The sequence below is a fragment of the Oncorhynchus nerka genome, linkage group LG14, assembly GCF_034236695.1.
Source record: "Oncorhynchus nerka isolate Pitt River linkage group LG14, Oner_Uvic_2.0, whole genome shotgun sequence".
Classification (NCBI taxonomy): Eukaryota; Metazoa; Chordata; class Actinopteri; order Salmoniformes; family Salmonidae; genus Oncorhynchus; species Oncorhynchus nerka.
Window position 1 is genome coordinate 96366682 of NC_088409.1, and position 25721 is coordinate 96392402.

The window sequence follows — 25721 nt, forward strand, 5'->3', positions numbered from 1 at the left end:
CAGACCGGTTCATTTAGGCTGCGAAGACATCGTTTTCCTCCTCGTGGAGAAGAAGAAAAAACAGGGAAAATATGCGTACTTTCAGCCAATCACGTTGCAGCAATCTGTTTTTTCACCACTGCATCCTGATTGTCTGAACACGATGCGCAACATCCGGGACTAGCATTAGCATTGTGATGGAAAGCATATTTCCCCTGCTTGTCTGAACACGATGCGCTACATCCGGGACTAGCATTAGCATTGTGATGGAAAGCATATTTCCCCTGCTTGTCTGAACACGATGCGCTACATCCAGGACTAGCATTAGCATTGTAATGGAAAGCATATTTCCCCTGCTTGTCTGAACACGATGCGCTACATCCGGGACTAGCATTAGCATTGTGATGGAAAGCATATTTCCCCTGCTTGTCTGAACACGATGCGCTACATCCAGGACTAGCATTAGCATTGTAATGGAAAGCATATTTCCCTTGCTTGTCTGAACACTATGCGCTACATCCGGGACTAGCATTAGCATTGTGATGGAAAGCATATTTCCCCTGCTTGTCTGCCTTTTGGCCAATAACTATGGCTCTGCAAGCAGTATAAAGGAAGTTTGTCGTAGTTTTGCGAGCCAATGCTTACTAGCATTTGCACAATGACTGAAAGTTTACAAGCACAGTAGCAATGCAAAGGAGAGTGATGTTGCCCCTACAAGCATTTCGCTACACCTGCAATAACATCTGCTAAACACGTGTATGTGACCAATAAAATTTGATTTGAGATGCTGAACTTGGGTCAGGTTTGCATTTTCTTATTTAACATTTTCTTAAATTCGCAGACACTCTTATCCAGGGCAACTAAGGGTTAATGCATTGCTCAAGGGCAGATTGACAGATTTTTCCCCTGCGGTAGGCTCGGGGATTCAAACCAGCAACCTTTCGGGTTACAGGCCCATGCTCTTAACCGCTCCTAACCACCAGGCTACATGTCCTTGGATTGGAGAGAAAGGGGGGTGGGGGGCTGATCCTAGATCTGTACCTAGGGAAATCTTCGCCCTGGAGCGGGGGAGGCAAGGGTGGGTGGAAGCTAGACATGAGCACTCAGACCATTCATCCTCCAGCACTCACAGTTCCCTGTGTTCCAGACACACAGGAGTGGTCTTGTAACGGGAATGGCTTGCAACCAGAATAATTTCTCCTACGACTGGCTACTAGGATCCAACACTACCTAAATAACAGATTAACGTGACATGTGATTCAAGGATTTGGATTCATTTGGCTTTGACACAGGTAGATGCGGTGAAGTGTGGATAACTTTTAATTGGATGACAGACTACTATATGGTAATTAGAAACACAGTGTTTGAATTTGAAGTATAAATACCATATTATTTCATATCAGTTGTTTACTGTGTGTCTCTAGAAAATATTTCTGAACATAGAAGAAAACCTAAAAATCAAACCTGGAAGTAAACTAACTAATCTAAACATCATGCTAATTGGTGACTTTAGATAACTTCATTTATGGAACAAGGTGTTTCAATAGCATGGACTCATAGTGTATTTTCTAAATAAGTCTCAGAGGTGAAGTGTTGATGAGGTTTAGAAAAGGAGCACGAGGAATGGAGGGGGATTATTAGACTACAACACCGTGGTACCTTGTAGACTTTTCGCACAACCTTTCTCTCTCGGTGCATTGAGAAAGATTATATTTCACATTTTTATGTAATATATATATATTTTTTTAGGATTTGACTCTCAATTACCTTATTTCAAACCTTGTTTTCATAACTCTTTGAATGTTCATCGATGTTGAAGTGCCTGGGCCTTTCATCTAAAAGGAGAGTTGGGATATTATCTACATTGATTTAGCAATTGTGTAGATATTGTCAAAAAACTATTTGTGCTGATTTATCATTGCTTTGTATTTGCCAACTTAAAAATATGGACACAGACATACACACACATCTCTCTATCTCCTTTCTATCTTATTGTCTATTCTCCCTCTTTTCTCTCTCTCTCTCTCTCTTTCTTTCTCCCTCTCTCTCTCTCTCTCTCTCTCTCTCTCTCTCTCTCTCTCTCTCTCTCTCTCTTTCTCCCCTCTCTAATAAACTCTCTCTCTCTCTCTCTCTCTCTCTCCCTCTCTCTCTCTCTCTCTCTCTCTCTCTCTCTCTCTCTCTCTCTCTCTCCACGTCTCTCATTTTATTTGTACTTCACGTTCTCTTTGACACAGAATACACTGCATTCTTTGCACATGTGTAATTAGTCCTTCTCTAACCAACCAACCCTGTGTCTCTCCAACAGGTTGACATTCATTAATGAGAGGAGAAGGACCTGAGCCATGCAGTGTGTGACTGAGTGTGAAGCGCTCTCCCTCTCCAGAATGAGTGTGTGTACCTACGGCCCCTCATACCTGCGGCGATGGCTGCTGACCTCTGTGTTTGTCTTGGTCGCTCTGCTACCAATAACCAGCGGCTGCCCCAAATCGTGCGCGTGCTACGTTCCCACCGAAGTGCACTGTACCTTCAGATATCTGACCGCAATACCAGGCCAGATCCAGACGGCTGTGGAAAGAATTAACTTAGGGTGAGAGTCAGACTCTCTCTCTCTCTCACTCCGCTCTCTCTCTCCCTCTGCTCTCTCTACGCTCTCTCTCTCCCTCTGCTCTCGCTCTGTTCTCTCTCCGCTCTCTCTCCCTCTGCTCTATCTCTGTTCTCTCTCCGCTCTCTCTCTCCCTCCGCTCTCTCTCTGTTCTCTCTCCTCTCTCTCTCCCTCCGCTCTATCTCTGTTCTCTCTCCGCTCTCTCTCTCCCTCCGCTCTCTCTCTGTTCTCTCTCTTCTCTCTCTCTCCCTCTGCTCTCTCTCTGTTCTCTCTCCTCTCTCTCTCTCCCTCCGCTCTCTCTCTGTTCTCTCTCCGCTCTCTTTTTCAATGTTTATTAAAAGGGCTTTATTGGCTTTATTGGGAAACATATGTTTACATAGTCAGAGCAAATGAAATAGATAATAAACTCAATTAAAATAAACATAACAAAAAAAACAGTAAACATTACACTGAAAAAAGTTTCATAGGAATATAGACATTCCAAATGTCATTTTATGGCTGTGTACAGTGTTGTAATGATGTGCAAATAGTTATGGGTTGTATATAGTACAAAGGTGTTTGTTCTTCACTGATTGCCCTTTTCTTGTGGCAACAGGTCACACATCTTGCTGCCGTGATGGCACACTGTGGTATTTCACCCAATAGATATGGGAGTTTATCAAAATTGGGTTTGTTTTTGAATTCTTTGTGGGTCTGTGTAATCTGAGGGAAATATGTGTCTCTAATATGGTCATACATTTGGCAGGAGGTTAGGAAGTGCAGCTCAGTTTCCACCTCATTTTGTGGGCAGTGTGCACATAGCCTGTCTCCTCTTCAGAGCCAGGTCTGCCTACGGCTGGCCTTTCTCAATAGCAAGGCTATGCTCTCTGAGTCTGTACATAGTCAAAGATTTCCTTAATTTTGGGGCAGTCACAGTGGTCAGGTATTCTGCCACTGTGTACTCTCTATTTAGGGCCAAATAACATTCCACTTTGACCTGTTTTTTTATCAAATCTTTCCAATGTCTCAAGTAATTATCTTTTGTTTTCTTGTGATTTGGTTGGGTCTAATTGTGATGCTGTCCTGGGGCTCTGTGGGGTCTGTTTGTGTTTGTGAACAGAGCCCCAGGACCAGCTTGCTTAGGGGACTCTCCTCCAGGTTCATCTCGCTGTAGGTGATGGCTTTGTTATGGAAGGTTTGGGAATCTCTTCTTTCTAGGTGGTTGTAGAATTTAACCAAATGGTACCCATTTGGGAACGAACCCTCCCACGTTCAGCTGGAACGTGGCGCAATGGAACGCAAAAATATTCTTAGAAATATTTAACCTCCACACATTAACAAGTCCAATAGCTCAAATGAAAGATAAACACATTGTTCATCTACCCAGCAAGTCAGATTTCTAAAATGTTTTACGGCGAAAACATAGCACATATTTATGTCAAACCACCACCAAAGACACAGCTAATTTGAATAGCCAAGTTGAACAAAATATGCAATCAACAAACGCAGGATTAAAAGAAAATAAAATAAAAAATAATTCACTAACCTTTTGAAAATCTTCATCAGATGACAGTAATATAACATGTTACACAGTACATTTATGTTTTTTTCAATAATATGCTATTTATATCCATAAATCTCTGTTTACAATGACGCCATGTTCAAATAATGCTACTCAAATGTCCGGAGAAATGATGATAGCTCCGTCAGATAACGTCAGATAACAAGCAATACACATCATAAACTTTAACTAAATATACATGTTCTACATATAGTTAGAAAAGATACACTTCTTCTTAATGCAACCGCTGTGTTACATTTATTTTTAACGTTACAGAATTCGTTCACTAGGCTATAATATGAGACGGCGCTCAGAAATTAGCATTACGTCTCCTCTATCTTGGAGTCCACAGAAACCCAAATTTACCACATAAATATTCCCTTACCTTTGATGTTCTTCCATCAGAAGACCTGGAAGGAGTTATACTTACCAAAAACATTGTTTGGTTTTGAAGTCTGTGTCTTTAGGTTATCAAACGCGACAAATTCCGGTCGAAATGCAGCCAAAATTCTAGTGGATGCGCACCAAAACTTCAAAATTACATATTATATGTCGACTAAACTGGTCAAACTAAGTGCAGAATCAAGCTTTAGCATGTTATAAACGTGGAAAACAATCCTTAGCACGAACAGAAACACCGACATCGTTTGGTCAATCCTGGAAGAAAGGGAGCTCCGGAGCCGACGCGTGCATGAAAGTACTTGTTTTTTCGCGTGACCCGAAGGTTTCAGCCCGCCAAAAGTCTCGTGGGCGCGCGATTCTCACAATGGCAAGCCCCATTGAAAGCAGACATCGCGCTGAAGACATAGCAATTTTGGACAGGTCTGTAGCTGCTTGGGAAGGGTGGGGGCGATGACGTCAAAGTTGGGCCAACTTTTCTGATGACAAGAGAGAGTTTGGGAGAATGGCTGCCCTGAGAGTTCTGCTTTACATACAGACATAATTTGAACGGTTTTAGAAGCGTTAGAGTGTTTTCTATTCAATAATTATTATTATATGCATATATTAGCAATTTTGGACAGATTTTTTTTCTGTTTACTATGGGCACGCAATTCCTCCAAAGGGGGCAGTAGTCAGCCCTATCCTTAACATCCCTTTCCTGGATTTTGATCACTAGTGGGTTTCGCTAATTCTGCAGTGCATGCATTATTTGGTGTTTTACGTTGTACACGGAGGATATTTTAGCAGAATTCTGCATGCAGTCTCAATTTGGTGTTTGTCCCATTTTGTGAATTCTTGGTTGGTGAGCGGACTCCAGACCTCACAACCATAAAGGGCAATAGGTTCTATAACTGATTCAAGTATTTTTAGCCAGTTCCTAATTGGTGGAAATTTATGTTCCTTTCGACAGTGTCTAGATTTATTTATTATAGATTTATTTGTGTTCCTGGACTTTTTTTGGAACGCCATTTTTTTTTTGTCTTACTGAGATTTACTGTCAGGGCCCCGGTCTGTCAGGGCCCAGGTCTGTCAGGGCCCAGGTCTGGCAGAATCTGTGCAGAAGATCTGGGTGCTGCTGTAGGCTCTCCTTGGTTGAGGACCCGAAACACCAGTTCATCAGCAAACAGTAGACATTTGAATTCAGATTCTAGTAGGGTGAGGCCGGATCTCTCTCTCCCCCTGATCTCTCTTTTTCTCTCTCTCAGTTTTCTCACCCTCTATGAATGCACATAACAGTATATTTTAGTTATATATTAGACCGTTGATGTAGCATTTTGAGAAATAATAAATTATTCACTGTTTTCTCACTTTTCTGTCTTCAGGTATAACAGTTTAACAGCATTGAGGGAGAATGATCTGTCTGGGTTGAAACACCTGGAGCTGCTGATGCTCCACAGCAACACCATTCACAGCATCGCTGACAGGGCCTTTCAAGACCTCAAGTCCTTACAGGTATAACCCATGACAGCACTGTCATAAAACACCTGTCGATATACAGGTAATAGAACCACGTGAGTACATGAGGGATACAAAGTATATTGAAAGCAGGGGCTTTCACACAGGTGTGGTACCTGAGTTAATAAGAGCTAGCAGAGGTTATCCTCTTGATTCTAGCCATCCCGGATCCGGGATCGTGAATACAGCCTCAAGCTCAAGCTCATTACCATAACGCAACGTTAACTATTCATGAAAATCGCAAATGAAATGAAATAAATATATTAGCTCTCAAGCTTAGCCTTTTGTTAACAACATTGTCATCTCAGATATTCAAAATATGCTTTTCAACCACAGCAAAACAAGCATTTGTGTAACAGTATTGATAGCTAGCGTAGCATTTAGCGTTAGCATTCAGCGGGCAACATTTTCACAAAAACAAGAAAAGCATTCAAATAAAATAATTTACCTTTGAAGAACTTCAGATGTTTTCAATGAGGAGACTCTCAGTTAGATAGCAAATGTTCAGTTTTTCCAAAAATATTATTTGTTTAGGACAAATCGCTCCGTTTTGTTCATCACGTTTAGCTACGAAAAAAACCTGTATGCAGGTGTGTAATTATCCCGCAAGCTCATTAGCATAACACAACGTTAACTATTCATGAAATCGCAAATGAAATTAAATAAATATATTAGCTCTCAAGCTTAGCCTTTTGTTAACAACACTGTCATCTCAGATATTCAAAATATGCTTTTCAACCATAGCAAAACAAGCATTTGTGTAACAGTATTGATAGCTAGCGTAGCATTTAGCGTTAGCATTCAGCGGGCAACATTTTCACAAAAACAAGAAAAGCATTCAAATAAAATCATTTACCTTGGAAGAACTTTGGATGTTTTCAATGAGGAGACTCTCAGTTAGATAGCAAATGTTCAGGTTTCCTGAAAGATTCTTTGTGTAGGAGAAATCGCTCCGTTTTCTTCGTCACGTCAAATCTCACCAGTCCTTAACAATTACAAGCATACCCATAAAATCAAATCACATTTTATTGGTTGCATAGACATATATTGTGGGTGTAGGGAAATGGTTGTGTTCCTAGCTTCAACAGTGCAGTAATATCTAACAATACACAACAATACAAACAAATCTAAAGTGAAAGAATGGAATTAAGAAATATAGAAATATTAGGATGATCAATGTCGCAGTCCGATGTGGACGGGGGCGTGCTACCTCTGTTGTCTCCTGAAGTCCACAATCAGTTCCTTCATTTTGTTGACGTTGAGGGTGAGGTTATTTTCCTATCACCACTCCGCCAGGGCCGTCACCTCCTCCCTGTAGGCTGTCTCGCCGTTGTTGGTAACCAGGCCTACCACTGTTGTGTCATCTGCAAACTTGATGATTGAGTTGGAGACGTGCATGGCTACGCAATCATGGGTGAACAGGGAGTACAGGAGGGGGCTAAGCATGCACCCTTGTGGGGCCCCTGTGTTGAGGATCACCATAGTGGAGGTGCTGTTTCCTACCTTCACCACCTGGAGGAAGCCCGTCAGGAAGTCCAGGACCCAGTTGCACCTACCACTATGCTTGAAAATATGGAAAGTGATACTCAGTAAAGTGTTGTATTGGATTATCTCCAAACTTTGCATTCAGGACAAAAAATAAATTGCTTCACCACATTTTCTGCAGTATTACTTTAGTGCATTGTTGCAAACAGGAAGCAGGTTTTGGAATGTTTTTATTCTGTTCAGGCTTCCTTCTTTTCACTCTGTTAATTAGGTTAGAATGGTGGAATAACTACAACGTTGTTGATTCATCCTCAGTTTTCTATCACAGCCATTAAACTCTGTATCTGTTTTAAAGTCACCATTGACGTCCTAGTGAAATCCCTGAGCGGTTTCCTTCCTCTCCAGCAACTGAGTTAGGAGGGACACCTGTATCTTTGTAGTGACTGGGGTGTATTGATACACCATCCAAAATGCTCAAAGGGATATTCAATGTCAGAATTGTTCAAATGTTTACCCATCTACTAATAGGTGCCCTTCTTGGCAAGGAATTGGAGAACCTCCCTCCCATAACAAAGGGACTTATTGACTCAAGACATTTCAGCTTTAGAACTTTTATTAATTTGTAACAATTTTGAAAAACATAATTCCACTTTGACATTATTAGGGGATTGTGTGTAGGCCAGCAAGATTTAAAAAAATCAATTTTACATTCAGGCTGTAACAACAATATGTGGAAAAAGTCAAGGGCTGTGAATACTTTCTGAATGCACTGTAAACCATATGCCATGGCCGTCTCAGTCACCAGATCTCAATCCAATTGAACACTTATGGGAGATTCTGGAGAGGCGCCTGAGACTGCATTTTCCACCACCAACAACAAAGGATGGATTTATGATGTCACATCCCTCCAATAGAGTTCCAGACACTTGTAGAATATATGCCAAGGTGTTCTGTTCTGGCTTGGTGGTGGTCCAACATCCTATTAACACACTTTCTGGTGTTGTTTCTTTTATTACCCCTATATATACACCACTTAGAAGACATTTTGTATCCAAAGCCACACCCACATCATTTTTGAAACAATTGGTGGTCCTGGGTATTGAACCCACTATCCTGGCATTGAAAAGCACCATGCTCTACCAACTGAGATACAAAGGATCCTTTATGTTTGTAATACGTTGTCTCATTTGATTCACATTTGCTCATATCCACATTGGCAGACATGACAATGATTTTGTTAAATGTATAACATACTCCATTCATAACCTCATATCATTATTTGACAGAGTAGACTTTTTCCCACCAAGCTAGTGGAGCCAAAGTTCTTCCTTCCAGTAACATCTTTCAACTCCACAGGTAATTCATCTTGGAAAATATATCACCAAATAAACAGCTGTGTCTTTTGTCCGTGGTGTTCATATTTTATTCCAAAGAAGTTTGTAGGCCCTGAGGGTTAACTGAGGAAGGGGTTTATAAAAGACCTTGGACATGCATCACTTTACAACTGCTTTGAGTTACTCTTATTTAAAAAACATTCACAACAGCTGACTTCTGGAAGTGCTCCCAGGCAGAACAACCTCACATCACCTCTGGCCCGGATGATTTTTACAACACTGTTTTTCCTAATGAAGCGCCTTTAACACGTTAGCCGTGGTAGACTCTCACTCCAGGGGTCTCTATGTATGACTATAACTTGTATTTTTCAATGATGTGCCTTCAGGTCCTGAAGATGAGCTATAACAGAGTGAAAGAGATCAACAAGGACACCTTCCAAGGCCTGGAGGGCCTGGTACGACTCCACATGGACCACAACCTCATCGAGTTCATCAACCCGGAGGCGTTCTACGGTCTCACCATGTTACAGCTGGTCCACCTGGAGGGCAACCTACTCCAGCAGCTCCACCCGGATACCTTCATCACGTTGAGGCACAGCCAAGTGTTCAAGGTATCCTCCGTCAGGAACATCCACCTGTCTGACAACCTCCTCGCCAGCCTCCCCAAAGATGTCTTCACTGGCTGCTCTCAGCTGGAGAACATCTATCTCCATGGCAACCCGTGGTCCTGCGACTGTCGCATGGCTTGGTTCCCAGAGTGGGCTGAGATAAATTCAGGTAAGGTTACATTAGATTTCTGTCTGCAACGTTCTGAATGTTTGATTTAACTGAGTACGTCCTGTTGACAGTTAATGTACATTTTTAAAAAAATGGATTAAACCAGGCAAGATCAGGGCGGCAGGTAGCAGAGTGGTTAGAGCGTTGGGTCAGTAACCAAAATGGTTGCTGGGATTGACTCCCGGACCTGACAAGGTAAAAATCTGTCCTTCTTCACCTGAACAAGGCAGTTAACCCATTGTTAACCTGTTAGGCCATCATTGTCAATAGAACTTGTTCTTAACTGTCTTGCCTAGTTAAATAAAGATCTGGTGGATTCTCTACATGCATGAATTTATACTGTGAAAACATGTGTTTCTTCAGTAAATTGATGTTGCGTGGGACAGTTTCCAGCAGGAAAACCCTGCTTCTCCAAAGAAGACAGATGCATCTTTATTGCTGGAAATACGTCTTTTTCACTTTTTTCAATATCAGCATCAAGTGGTACTTAAAAATACTAAAAAACAGGAACAAAGGCTCTAATGTTTTTATCAAAAATGTAATAAATAAGCAAATGGAGATGGATCTAAATCTAAATTTAGACACTCCTGGATAATTTCTTAAAACCAACTTTGTGATTTAGAGCATTATCATAAACAACATTTGAAAGCATGGGAAATAGGGAACCAACCCCTTAATAAATCATGACTTAAAAACGACATATCGATTCAGTAATGACCTTGTTTTCCAGGTGTGCTGAAATGCAAGCGAGACAGGAAGTATGCCAGAGGTGAAGCCTGCCCCGTCTGTGAGACCCCTTCTCCCATTCGAGGCAGGAGCCTCATCCAGCTTCCCCGTGACTCCTTCACCTGTACCAAACCCTGGATCCATCCCCATCTGAAGCAGAGGAACGTCAGCCTGGACCAGGGGGATTACACCCCTGTCTCTCCCCGGGACTTCATCGCTCCCATTGGATCCCTGCAGATGAACCTGACAGATCAGTTCCACAATGACGCTAGCCTTACCTGCACAGTCCAGAGACCATCAGCCATGGAGAACCTGACTCTAACCCAGGTGGAGGAGGGGGAGAAAAACGTGACCATGCTCTCCACCACCATCTCTACATGGCTGGTTTGTAATATTGACTATGAGCACATCCAACAGCTCTGGCGCATCCTGGCTACGTACAGTGACGTTCCCATGAAGCTAGAGCGAGGGTTGATGCTCTCCAGGACCCCAGACATGATCTACAAGTACACCCAGATCAGACCAATGGAGGGACATGATGAAATCCACACAGATATCGAGGCTGATATTATAACTTCACCCGCGTGGTTGATGCAGGGAGAGGTTAACTTTCAGCTGGACCGTACCACGACCACATTCTCCACTCTGCACATTAAGTACAGGTCAGTGGTTAACCTGCGTGTGGAGAACAAGGTGTCGCAGAGGAAGGACCGTTACAGCTGGACCATCATCAAACGAGACAACCAGACTCAGACTGAGCACTCTGTCCTCATAGGTGGGTGTTGGGCAGAGATACAGCCCCCATACAATGCTTTTTGATGCTTGTTGAAAAGGGCTACATCAAAGCAATGTATGGTTAATACGTGTCTTGTTCATGACTGAGTCCTCATAGGTGGGTCCTACAATAAACAATGTGTTGTGAATGAGCAGAAATGTGTCCATATGATGTATGTAACATACTCTCAGAGCTACAATATAGCAATGTGCATTATAAAATCAATTTATTCACATGATTCTTGTTGTAATTACAGGTGGGGTGGTGGAGCTCAACTGCCAGACTTTGGGGGAGCCAAAGCCCTCTGTAGAGTGGATCTTATCGGACGGCAGTAAGGTGCGGGCGCCCTACTCCAGTGAGGACCGCAGGATAGTGATCACCGTTGATGGGAGGCTGACCCTGAGAGGAACAGACACCTCAGACACTGGCCTTTACCGCTGCATCGCCACTAACTACCTGGACGCAGACGTGCTCAGCTTCCGGGTCACCGTGCTGTCTCCCGATGTGGAGGAGGAGGAGGTCAACGGGGTCAAGCTCTCACGGCCTCTGGGCCAGAGCCTGGTTCTAGACTGTGGGTCCGCAGGCAGCCCTGATGCCTCGGTCCAGTGGATTCTACCTGACCACACAGTACTGGATAAATCCTATGGGAACAGGAAGCTCTATAGGAACGGGACTCTAGGAATAAAAGATCTGACCTCTAGAGACCGGGGGTTTTACAGGTGTCTCAGTGCTAACTACCTGGGGGTGGACCTGCTGACTTCCCAGGTGACAGTTACTGGGGAGGGGTACAGGAAGGTGACAGTGGTGGATAGAGAGGGGTCAGGGGTGGAAGCTGGGGTTGAGCTTGAGGTTGGCGGGGGCATAGAAGAGAGGGAGGATTCCCACAGTGAGATCCCTTCCTCCAGCCCTTCTGACAGAACCATTAAGGAGTCCAGGACCATCACATCAGATAGGCCGTACCCCAGACTCAGGTCCTCCTCTCAGGGCAGAGGATCAGGAGGCTCAGGGGGGAGGCGGAGGGGCCCAGCCAGCAGTAGACGCATATGGAGCAACAGGAGGGTCTTTGATCAAGCCTCCAGGAAAGTAGACCCCCAGAGATTTGCAGAGTTCATGAAGAAGGCTCAAGGTGGTTCAACAATGAAGACAGAGAGGGAGAAAGAAAAAGGAGTTTCTGAGACTGACATGTCTGCGGACGGGGATGCTGGATCTGGGGAGGGTCTGTCTCATGAAGATGGACTCGTTGTTTTACCAACCAGCGTCATGACAACCACAGATACTCCAGATGAAAGAAAGATGAGAGTAACTGCAAGCAGAGAGAACGTAAACAATCAGAATAATGTCATGGCAACCACCAACAACAGTGAAACCAGTTTCATGACAACCATGGAGATCCCAGATGACATTCGGACTAGTTTCACTGTAACAACAGAAAACACTGACAGAGTGACGACAGAGTCATACAGCCGGTCAGACGCCACACCCATAGAGTCCACATTCACCCACGGACCCGACATCACAGGGAATATCAGTGGAACTCAGAGTGAGGCAGTCACACCAAACATTCCCAGTATCAGTAGGTCTAGTGGGTCTAATGTTGAGTCGTACGCTCTGGAGAGGAACATGACGGTACCCCTGAGGCTACCCGTCACTCTCCGCCTCACCGTGACCGACACCACAGATGAGACCCAGATCCTATTCTCCGGAGAAGCACCTGCAGAACCAGAGACCTCCACCGGGGCGGCGCGATCGCTTGTCGCCGACCCCAACGTCACCCCCATGATGGACAGTCCCAGGTCACCCCCTAGAGGGCCTGAGATCCACACAGCCACTGACCCAGACAGCCAGACCACCTTCACTGCAGTCACCACCACCGAGAGAGAGCAGGATGAGATCACCTTCCACACCACCCAGAGGATCAAGTCCCCCCGTCTGCCTGCAGGCTCCACCATCATCTCCCGCCAGCAGATCCACATCATCCCCCCTAAGAATGGCCGAGGGGGAGGAGGAAGAGGAGGAGGGGGCCGGAGGAGGAACCATCCTGGCAGGAGGAGGTTTATCAAGCCCAACCGAATCACAGACATCCAGTCCATCCTGAACAAACTCAAACAGCCCACCACGGTGAAGAAGCAAGGCAACAACACAGTACCCTACACTATGGAGCTGACCACAGGTACTTTATGTCATGTTGTTCAAATATGATATGTAGTTTCTACACTATGGATCTGACCACAGGTACGTTATCCCAAATGACAAAATGTGGTATATTACACGTATGCTAAAGTATACTTAAATATACAACAAATTTAAATAATATAATTCAAGTGCGAAATGTACTTTTCTGGTATATCTTAAATATCTATAAATATATACTGAACAAAAATATAAACGCAACATGCAACAATTTCAACGGTTTTACTGAGTTACATTTCATATGTGGTTTAACAAATTACACATGGACTCACTCTATGAGAAATAATAAGGGTTTAATGACTAACCCTTCCTCATAAAGAGAGGGCAGTGATTGGTTGATGGGTAACAATATCAAATCAGACATTGAATATCTCTTTACGGATGGTCATTTTAAAACTTCTTGACACACACATCCCGTTAGCGGGATCATTTTCGTCAACATCCGCTGAATTGCAGAGCGCCAAATTCAAATTAAATTACAAAAAATATTTAATTTTCATGAAATCACAAGTGCAATATAGCAAAACACAGTTTAGCTTGTTGTTAATCCACCTGGCGTGTCAGATTTCAAAAAAGCTTTTCGGCGAAAGCATACCAAGCGTTTATGTTCGGACATCTCTCTCAGCAGACAAAACATTACAAACAGCTAGCAGCAAAGTAGATTGGTCACGAAAGTCAGAAAAGCAATAAAATGAATTGCTTACCTTTGATGATCTTCGGATGTTTGCACTCCCAGTTACACAATAAATATTCATTTTGCCCCATAAAGATTATTTCTATATCCAAAATACCTCCATTTGGTTGTCACGTTATGTTCAGAAATCCACAGGCTCGAGAGGTCACGACGGGGCAGACGAAAATTCAAAATAGTATCCGTAAAGTTCGCAGAAACATGTCAAACGTTTTTTATAATCAATCCTCAGGTTGTTTTTACAATATGTAATCAATAATATTTCAACCGGACTCTAGCTTCTTCAATGGGAGAGAGAGAGAAAATGTCTGCTCCACTCTGTTGGCGCAAGCAAAACGCTTCTGGCACCCAGCCATCCAATGACGCGATGTGATGTTTCTCGCTAATTTTTCAAAATAAAAGCCTGAAACTTCCACCATGTGGAAGCCATAAGAAAATGAATCTGGCTTATATCCCTTTAAATGGAATGAAGGCATGCAATGGAACAGAGCACTTTCAGGAAAAACCTTCACTTTGGGGGTTGGATTTTCCTCAGGTTTTCGCCTGCAATATTAGTTCTGTTATACTCACAGACAATATTTTGACAGTTTTGGAAACTTTCCAGTGTTTTCTATCCTAATCTGACAAGTATATGCATATTCTAGCTTCTGGGCCTGAGAAATAGGCAGTTTCATTTGGGTACGTTTTTCATCAAAACATCAAAATACTGCCCCCTACACTCAAGAGGTTTTAAAACCACTTAAAGATAGCAAGATATTAATAATTATGCTGTGGATTATGTATTAAACCACCCAGACACATCAAAGATATACAGTCATACTCCTGAAATGAGCTGGAATGAAACTTCTCAGGGATGTTACATTGAGGCCATTGGTGATTTTAAAACAGTTACAGAGTTCAATGGCTGTAACGGTGAAATCAGCAACACTGTAGTGATTCCAAAATAATGACAGAAATTACAACGTGAAAAGAAGAGTACAAATATACAAAATAAAAATAGTATTGTATGCAAAAAGGCACTAAAGTAATACTGTTAAAAAAAACTGCAAAGGAATACACTTTTTGGCCTAAATGCAAAGCCTTATGTTTGGGGCAAATTCAACACAACACTGAGTAACTCCTGCCTTATTTCAAGCATGGTGGTGGCTGCATCATGGCATTGGTATGCTTGACAATCTGCAAATACTGGGGAGTTTTTCAGGATAAAAAGAAACGGTTTGGAGCTAAGCACAGGCAAAATCCTAGAAGAGGACTTTGCTTCAGTCTGCTTTCCAACACCTTTCAGCAGGACAATAACCTAAAACACAAGGCCAAATTTACACTGGAGTTGCTTACCAAGAAGACAGTGAATCTACTTGAACATATATGACAAGACTTGAAAATGGTTGTCTAGCCATGATCCCCGACATCTTGACAGGACTGGAAGAACTATGAACAGGATAAAGGGTTAATATTGGGCAATCCATGTATGGATTGGATTGGCTCTCAGAGACTTACCCAGGAAGACTCGCCAATGTAATCACTGCCAAAAGTGTTTCTATAATGTATTGACTCAGGGAGCTGAGTAGTTATGCAACAACTATATTTTAGTTATTTAATATCTATCAATATTTACAAAATGTTAAATAAAATCTTTGCTTCGATTGTTGACTATTCTTTTTTTTTTTATGAAATCAATTTTAATCCCACTTTGTAACATTTTAAGAAATCCAATGGGTATGAAGAACTTTGCAAGGTTGTAATTTTAGTGGCAATAATGAGTTTTGAAATACTTTCTTAATTCCAGTTCAGAAGAGTGCATAGAAAGTTGACAATGATAACGATTGTTTATTCCACATAAGGTAGCATGCACAGCTAAGGAAAATGCTTCCTGAGACTATACTTTTTAATATCTCAAGTAAATATACTTAAGTATACTTTTTTTTTAAAGTATATTTAACATAAATGTCCACAAAATATATTAAAATATACTTTCAAAAACGCATTTGCAAAATGTTTTGCATATTACCCAGCATCCTTTTCTGCAGCTGAAGTTTCCATTTATAATATGATATCGTTCTTTATATTTAGGTAATTCAAATGTTTTTGATGTTCATTTTCAAACTGAATAACTGAATAATGTTGTACTTTTAATTACACATCACATTTGACACATTACACATTTTATTGAAATGTTAATTTATCACCATGTGAACAGCTAAAGTGTGAAATACCACTGATGAAGTTATCAAAAGCGTAACTTGTAGTTTGCCGCTCCAGCCACAACTGCTTTGTAAATAGCACTGGCTGAAAAGATGCCTTGGTAAATGAAAGTTACCTTTACATGGCTAATTACAATAACTAATGTGGTTAAAGAAAGTCTATTTGTAAAATTATACTTGAAACATGTATTGAAATAAATGCACTTTCTTTGTAAAGAAAATACAGGAGATATAATTCAAATACAATTTTAGTACTTCTAATTCATGAGAAATATACATAAAATATAAAAATAAAATAAAAAGTGTATTCAACGTATATTTGTTTTGCTCTTTATTTAATATACTAAGATTTTTTTTAAAAAAGCATCCCAATTTACATAATTTTAAATGTATTTAATCAAATTAAATGTTAATGAAATACAAATAAAATTGACATTAAATGTATTTAAAATCATTTTTTATATACTTAAATATTGTTATACTTGTCATGTTGTTCAAATGTGTTATGTCTTTTCTTGTCTTTGATGTTGACATTAGCTTTGTTGGTGAGACTCTTGAGCTTTGAGGAACAGCCTAAAGATCATGATGATGAGGATTATGATGATGATGATTCATTGTTATTATTGTTGCTATTTCAGACTGTGACTGTGATGAGGATGGGAAGAAGAAGACGAGCGGTCAGAGGCTCGTCACACCAAAAACATTGCCTAAATCATCGCCTAAAGTCCCTAGCTCCTCTCTAGGAAGAACAGAGAGGCCCATCTCTACAACACTGGACACTCCCACCACCACATACTCAACAGAAGCCCCCACCACCACCACCCAGCCCACCTCCACTGACTCTCAGTCCAGAGTTGAGGTATCCAGGGATGACATGACCTCCTCTGAAGCCCCAGAGTCTGACCCAACACACCATCCTATGACGAGCACAACAGATGAACCAACAACCTCCACCATCACAACCACAACCGCCTCCAAGGTCGTCCGTGGTAAGATCAACTGGGACAGGCTGTTTGGGAACAGGGCGAGGCAGAAGGAGAAACTCAACGGGCTACGTAAACCAGCCAGGCCCTCCACCACCACAGAGGGTACAACAACGGTCCAACCCACCACCACCGCAACTACAACTACAACTGCACTGCCCACCCAGCGGTCTCTGGCTGAACCTGTGACCGAGTCACCGTCTAGAGCAGGTAAACACAGAGAAACCCCAGAAAGCTCAGCAGACGATGACTATGGAGATTCATCGCCTGACTCTGAGGCCTCTACCACATCCCAGCCTGGCACTAGCCGTGGAACTACAACACCAGCCTGGCACTACAGGTACTACAACACCACAGAGTCTTCCCCAGACACCCAGACTATCGCTACTCCCCCCACAGAAAAACCTGCCCCAAGAGAAGACACAGATGAGGCCTCATCCTCTGGGTCTGAATCCGGAGGGTCAGGGGGGTACCTATCCCGTAGATTTGGGGGAAACCGGAGACCGAATGAAGGGTCAGGGGGCAGGAGGCCTTTCAGGGGCAGGTGGACTTTCAGAAAAACCATAACAACTACCGAAGCGCCCAGCACCACCACAGAAACAACAGAAACCATCATTGAGACCACCATGGAGACCACCACATATCCCACACGGACCGTCTCCGTCTCCAAGCCCCTGTACACGCCCTCCAGGGAATCAGAAAGGTCTGCAGTGACTGTGTCCACGGACTTGACCTCCGTGGGAGAAACTACCACAGACTCCGACTCATACGAAGATGAGAACTGGACAGATGAGCTGGAGTCCACCACTAACCGTCCACGAGCCTACACTTCCACCACCAGGCCCAGAATGACTTCCAACACACCTCATCCAACCACCACCTCAAGGCCTTACACTACATCGTCAACCCACGTACAGACTAACACCGACCCCATCAGAGTGAACACTAACATCAGGCTCCCGTCAGGGAGAGACAGTCCTTACCAGATCACACAGAGACCCACGATCAGGAGAACCAGGCCAACGGTGTCCAGTAAAAGGACCAGACCAAGCCCAGACAAGACCCTGACTTTTGACACACTGACTGTTCTGGAAGCAGAGCAAGGGCACACCAATGGCCCCTACAGCAGCAAGGACATAGACAATGCCATCTCCAACGCCTATACCCACATCACCGGCTATGATACGACAACCGCTAGCATTGTGGGCTTTGAGCCATCTACCAAGGACATGCTCACCAAGCCCAGGATTGTGGGAGGCAACGCGGCTAGCTTCACTGTCCTGTCCAACTCAGACGCCTTCCTGCCCTGTGAAGCCGTGGGCAGCCCTGAACCCACCATCAGTTGGAAACGCTTCTCTTCAAGCACAGGTAAAAGGGTATAAATATTTAGCATGTTATAAAACTAACTTTGGAATGAAGTTGTACTGAAGTTATACTGTATTTACATATTCTCTCTTACTCCCTCTATCTTGCTCTCTTTCTCCCCCTCTCTATACTCTTACTCTCACTCTCTTTCTCCCCCTCTCTAATATTTTCTCTCTCTCTTTCTCCCCCTCTCTCTCTCACACTTTCTCCCCCTCTCTAATACTCTCTCTCACTCTCTCTCGCTCTCTCATTCCTCCCTTCCTTTCAGGAAGCACAATGACCATCAAGGGCAAGATGGGCAAGTTTGAGGTGTTCCAGAACGGCACTCTGTCCATCCAGAACGCCAACATCAAAGACCGTGGCCAGTACCTCTGCCTGGCCGAGAACGATCATGGGTCGGACAAGCTCCTGGTCACCCTGTCCGTAGTGGCCTACCCCTCACGCATCCTGGAGCCCAAGGTACGGGAGATCAAGTCCCACTCTGGGAAGACAGTGGAGATGAAGTGCAAGGTGGAGGGCCGCCCCACCCCTCTGGTCTCCTGGATCCTGGCCAACCGCACCCAAGTCAGGGGCCACAACTCAGACCCCAGAGTGTCAGTGACCCCAGAGGGTACTCTGCTCATCAAGCAGGTGTCTGTGTATGACCGGGGCCACTACAAGTGCATCGCCAGTAACCCAGCAGGAGCCGACACTGCCACTGTCAGACTGCAGGTGGTGGCAGCACCTCCTGGTATCCTGGAGGCCAAACGACAGCAGGTCCAGGCTGGTGTGGGGCAGAGCCTGTGGTTACCCTGTACCGCTCAGGGCAGCCCCCAGCCCACCGTACACTGGGTCCTCTATGATGGGATGGCGGTGCTGCCCATGAAGACCTCTGTGGACCCCAGAGTGTCTGTGTTCGCTAACGGGACGCTCCACCTGACCGATACGGCTGCCACGGACAGTGGAAAGTACGAGTGCATCGTCACCAGCTCTACAGGGTCAGAGCGCAGGGTGGTGATGCTGACGGTGGAGAAGAAGGAGATGGCTCCTGAGATTGTTGAGGCGTCACACCTCAGGACGGTGCTGTCGTATGGTGACCAGCTCAGGCTGAACTGCTCGGCCACCGGGGACCCCAAACCCAGGATAATCTGGAGACTACCCTCTAAGGCTGTGGTGGACCAGTGGCACAGGTAATGAGGACATGATCTGTAATATATACGTAATCACACAGTCTAAAAAAGTGACACACTGAAATTAGGATGATCTGCTGTAAGCCCGCCTGGCCCTGCCAGGTGAAATAGAGTGATCTGCTGTAAGCCAACCTAGCCCTGCCAGGTGAAATAGAGTGATCTGCTCTAAGCCCGCCTGGCCCTGCCAGGTGAAATAGAGTGATCTGCTCTAAGCCCGCCTGGCCCTGCCAGGTGAAATAGAGTGATCTGCTCTAAGCCCGCCTGGCCCTGCCAGGTGAAATAGAGTGATCTGCTCTAAGCCCGCCTGGCCCTGCCAGGTGAAATAGAGTGATCTGCTCTAAGCCCGCCTGGCCCTGCCAGGTGAAATAGAGTGATCTGCTCTAAGCCCGCCTGGCCCTGCCAGGTGAAATAGAGTGATCTGCTCTAGTGATCTGCTCTAAGCCCGCCTGTCCCTGCCAGGTCAAATAGAGTGATCTGCTGGCTGGCCCTGCCAGGTGAAATAGAGTGATCTGCTCTAAGCCCACCTGCCCTGCCAGGTCAAATAGAGTGATCTGCTCTAAGCCCCCTGCCAGGTGAAATAGAGTGATCTGTGAGCCCACCTGGCCCTGCCAGGTGAAATAGAGTGATCTGCTCTAAGCCCGCCTGGCCCTGCCAGGTGAAATAGAGTGATCTGCTCTAAGCCCGCCTGGCCCTGCCAGGTCAAATAGAGTGATCTGCTCTAAGCCCGCCTGGCCCTGCCAGGTGAAATAGAGTGATCTGCTCTAAGCCCGCCTGGCCCTGCCAGGTCAAATAGAGTGATCTGCTCTAAGCCCGCCTGGCCCTGCCAGGTCAAATAGAGTGATCTGCCTCTAGAGTGATCTGCCCGTCTGGCCCTGCCAGGTCAAATAGAGTGATCTGCCGTCTGGTGCCAAATAGAGTGATCTGCCAGGTGAAATAGAGTGATCTGTAAGCCTGCCCTGCCAGGTGAAATAGAGTGATCTGCTCTAAGCCCACCTGGCCCTGCCAGGTGAAATAGAGTGATCTGCTCTAAGCCCACCTGGCCCTGCCAGGTGAAATAGAGTGATCTGCTCTAAGCCCACCTGGCCCCCACCTAAGCCCAAATAGAGTGATCTGCCAGCCCGCCTGGTGAAATGATCTGCTCTAAGCCTGTCTGTCCCTGCCAGGTCAAATAGAGTGATCTGCTGTAAGCCTGTCTGGCCCACCTGGCCCCCTGGCCCTGCCAGGTGAAATAGAGTGATAAGCCCACCTGCCAGGTGAAATAGAGTGATCTGCTCTAAGCCCACCTGGCCCTGCCAGGTGAAATAGAGTGATCTGCTCTAAGCCCACCTGGCCCTGCCAGGTGAAATAGAGTGATCTGCTCTAAGCCCACCTAGCCCTGCCAGGTGAAATAGAGTGATCTGCTCTAAGCCCACCTGGCCCTGCCAGGTGAAATAGAGTGATCTGCTCTAAGCCCACCTGGCCCTGCCAGGTGAAATAGAGTGATCTGCTCTAAACCCACCTAGCCCTGCCAGGTGAAATAGAGTGATCTGCTCTAAGCCCACCTGGCCCTGCCAGGTGAAATAGAGTGATCTGCTCTAAGCCCACCTAGCCCAGCCAGGTCAAATAGAGTGATCTGCTGTAAGCCCGTCTGGCCCCTGTAAGAATGACACATTCCATGTTTGTTTTATGGAGATTGATGGAAATACCAAGCAGGAGGACATATACTGTAAGCTCCACAAGGATGAAAAGTCATTCGATTTTGTTGATGTGATGACATGACTTCTGCTGTTTAAAACAGAACTTTTCCCCCAGTACATGACCTACTATACTTCTGTATGTTATTGTAAAATCAATAGGAAGTAATATCATATAAAGCAACATTCTTTCTCTACTCAACTCTTTTTAATTTGTTGTCATCTACAAATTATGACTCACACAATTAGGGTGTGGAAATTTTAAGATTATTTTGCTCTTCACTCGTAGTCACTTAGTAGCCTCCTCCCGACCGGTCACGTTGTACAGTGCCTTATTTTCCTAAAGGAAACCCTAAGTGTTTCATTTTTCTTGGAATAGAAACACAATAATATGAATCAAATTAATGAAACTACATTTCTTAAAATCAATCCCCATATACTATGTTCTTGCAAAAAAAGGTTTTAAATTCTCTAATACAGCCAATTTTTTAAAACAGTCAAATGCTTCTCAAAGATGGCTTCTGGGGGTCAAACTAGAACTAACTAGCATTAATGGCAAAAATGGCTGACACTTAAATAACGTGCCATAGAATTCTGCGGCAGCCCGCAAGCTGTGCTGCAGTACGAAGTAACTTTTAAAGAAATAACCAATGTACCTAATTATTTTTCACATCTCTTTATCCAGGATGGGAAACAGGATCCAGGTCCTGGACAACGGTACCCTGGTCATAGACTCTGTGAGTGACAAGGACGCCGGGGACTACCTGTGTGTGGCACGCAGCAAGGTGGGAGACGACCTCCAGCTCATGAAGGTCACTGTGTCCATGAAGCCAGCCAAGATCGAGCCCAAGACGTACAGCAAGAAGCAGGTCCCCTACGGCAACGAACTGAAGGTGGACTGCAAAGCGTCTGGAGCCCCGGAGCCAGAGATCTCCTGGGGTCTACCAGACGGCACCGTGGTCAACAGCGCCCTGCAGGCAGACAGCAGTAGTGGAGGGGGACGCGCACGTCGATACATCCTGTTTGATAATGGCACGCTTTATCTCAACCAGGTGTGAAATCTACCTGAACACTAATTAGTTAATGCATTGGCTTGCTAGGAGTATTGGGCTCTATTCAGTGTTGCTAACTCAATGTTGCTAATTCAATGTTGCTAACTCAACGTTGCTAGATGTATTTCTTCTCTGTCTTTGTAGTCCTCTGACTCTGAACTGCTAGTACTGTGTCTGTCTACAGGTGGGCATGGCGGAGGAGGGAGACTACACGTGCTATGCCGAGAACCAGCTGGGCAAGGACGAGATGCACGTCCACATCACCGTGGTGACGGCAGCGCCACGGATACGGACGCCCAGCCGGACCTACGCCCAAGTGAAGCCTGGAGGTGACATCCGCTTCGACTGTGAGGCCACGGGCGAGCCCAAGCCCAAAATCCTGTGGATGCTCCCTACCAACGACATGATCGCAGCCTCCAACGAACGCTACCTGATGCACGTCAACGGGTCTCTCGATATCCGGGACGTTAAGCTTAGGGATGCTGGTGAGTACGTGTGCATGGCTCGCAACACCGCCGGGGATGACAGCAAGGTTTACAAGCTGGATATTGACGGAAACCCTCCGGTGATCAATGGCTACTACCAGAACAGGACCGTGGTGAAAGACACAGCTGCTAAGTACTCCAGGAAGTTCATAGACTGCAAGGCCGCTGGAGACCCGCCTCCGAAGATCACCTGGATCATGCCGGATAACATCTTCCTGAATGCTCCGTATTTCGGCAGCAGAATTATTGTCCACCACAACGGAACGCTGGAATTCCGGAACGTCCGTCCGACGGACATGGCAGAGTTCATCTGCATGGCAAGGAACGACGGAGGGGAGGCGGTGATGGTGGTACAGCTGGAGGTCACTGACATGCTCCAACGGCCCATCTTCAAGAACCCCTTCAACGAGAAGGTGGTGACCCGCATGGGCAAGACCACGGTGCTGAACTGTTCTGCAGATGGTCACCCCACACCAGAGATCATCTGGCTGCTGCCTAATGGGACCCGCTTCACTGGCAGCCCCGACCGGGGCTCACGCCAACACCTAGGCAACGACGGAACCTTCGTCATCTACAACCCCACGAAGGAGGATGCTGGGAAGTACCGCTGTGCCGCTAAGAACTCCGTGGGCTACATTGAGAAACTGATAGTTCTGGAGGTGGGCCAGAAACCTTTAATCCTCACCAGGCCCAGAGGGATCATACGCAGTGTGTCTGGGGACCCTCTGTTCCTCCACTGCCTGGCTGATGGCAGCCCCAGACCCAGCATCTACTGGACCATCCCTGGAGGCCACACCCTGGTCAGGCCTCAGGTCCATGGACGCCACCAGCTGATGGAGAACGGGACCCTGGTTGTCAGGGACACCACCCTCCACGACCGGGGAAACTACGTGTGTCGGGCTGGGAACGACGCTGGCGAGGCGGTTCTCACAGTGCAGGTCATCATCATCGCCTACCCTCCCCGCATCACCGCGGGACCCCCTCCCACCGTGAGGGCGGTGGCGGGGGCGCCCATCCAACTCAACTGTGCCGCCATCGGGATCCCAAAGCCAGAGATTACCTGGGAGCTGCCTGACCGCTCTGTGCTCTCCACGGCGGGGAAAGGGCGACCCACGGGCAGCGAGCTGCTCCACCCACAGGGCACGCTGATCATCCAGAGACCCACCACAGCAGATTCTGGCACCTACAAGTGCCTGGCCAAAAACCATCTGGGCACGGACTCACGGGTCACGTATATGCGTGTGCTGTGAGGACCAGCGCTGACTAAAGGGGAAAATAGAACCCCTGGACTATAAACTCTAAACAGACACAGAAACTTTACAGTGTCCTATAATGTACAATGTCAGGACAGACTGTTTTCCACATGTGGACTTGTGAGGAGCGGGGTTTGTGGAATAGTTTGACCACGGTACAGCTCACATCAATCAGCCAAGAGCAGAACCGGATTATTGAGAGGAGGAGGAGGGAAAGGAGGAGGGAACGGAGCAGGGAACTAGAAGAAAGGGAAACTGTACAGAAAAAGATCTGTTATTTTCCAAAAAAGATGGACTAGCTGTTATTCTTATTGTAACATAGTCAGAGGTCTGGAAACTCACCACTGGTTCTCTTTTGTTTTGTTTTTTAAAGGGTCTAGAGACTGGGTCTGACAGTGAGGCTACATGTTTTTAAAGGGTCTAGAGACTGGGTCTGACAGTGAGGCTACATGTTTTTAAAGGGTCTAGAGACTGGGTCTGACAGTGAGGCTACGTGTTTTTAAAGGGTCTAGAGACTGGGTCTGACAGTGAGGCTACATGTTTTTAAAGGGTCTAGAGACTGGGTCTGACAGTGAGGCTACATGTTTTTAAAGGGTCTAGAGACTGGGTCTGACAGTGAGGCTACGTGTTTTTAAAGGGTCTAGAGACTGGGTCTGACAGTGAGGCTACATATTGACAGTTCTGACCCAACACTATACTGTTACAGCCTATGGAGAGAGAGGAAGACAGAGAAACTCACTCACTACGTTCCCTCTGGACACCGCCTCAATGTCTCTTTTTTGGTTGTTTAGTGACAGATTTGCTGCAATAACAGAGAGAGATAAAAATGTAAAAAACTATTATGAGAATGTTTCTGACTTTACTGCTTGTTTATATACAGGCAGTATATTTTTATGGACTGCCAAATATATATTTCTCATATACATTTTACACTGGATTATCATACAGATTTTCATAATACAATTCTCACATTTGTAAATATGGATCTTTTTGAATGAGCTTTTGTTAGTTTGTCATGTTAATCCCTATCTCCCCTATCATGGTTTAATGGGCATTAATACCAACTTTTATGGGTGTGAAATTATAATTTACACAGTATTCAGTGGCATTATACGAAGTGTCTCTCAACGTAAATACAGTTATTATGCATTATTGGTTTCATGTAAATAATATTTTTATGTCGTTTGTAGCTAATAACGACTTTGTGGAAATTAATTGGTGCTTAGGTGTAAATGAATGGTACCTGGGAGATGAAATTAAACCAAAAATGGAACGTGTTTCTTGTCCTGTGTTTTGTCCTGTTTCGTCCAATGTGAAGCTAATTGAGCTAACTGAAGCAACGTGGTTGAGTTGTTTTGAGTTGTGATCAAACGGGTCAATTTTGAGCACTTTCTAAGAATATAGCTCCCAGAGGTCCACGTAGTTGGAATAGGGTCTTCAGCCAGGCCACTATGAGGTTGGAGGCTATGGGTTTTGTCCCAAAGCAGTTTTTGGTGCTCACTGTTTGGAGGTAATTAGGAGGGAGGGGTCATTAGGAACAGCACC

At 45.1% G+C, this 25721-nt stretch overlaps 1 protein-coding gene across 1 annotated transcript; it reads left to right on the forward strand.

The window, feature by feature from the left end:
* Positions 1-2289: 2289 nt before the first annotated feature.
* LOC115119386 (immunoglobulin superfamily member 10-like) lies at positions 2290-25453 on the forward strand. The gene is made up of 9 exons (XM_029648159.2): positions 2290-2566; positions 5885-6014; positions 9223-9613; positions 10344-11114; positions 11371-13284; positions 16835-18547; positions 18813-19713; positions 22072-22438; positions 22623-25453. The coding sequence occupies exons 1-9, from the start codon at positions 2322-2324 to the stop codon at positions 24171-24173; spliced, it is 7983 nt and encodes a 2660-aa protein (XP_029504019.2). The 5' UTR covers positions 2290-2321; the 3' UTR covers positions 24174-25453.
* Positions 25454-25721: the final 268 nt, after the last annotated feature.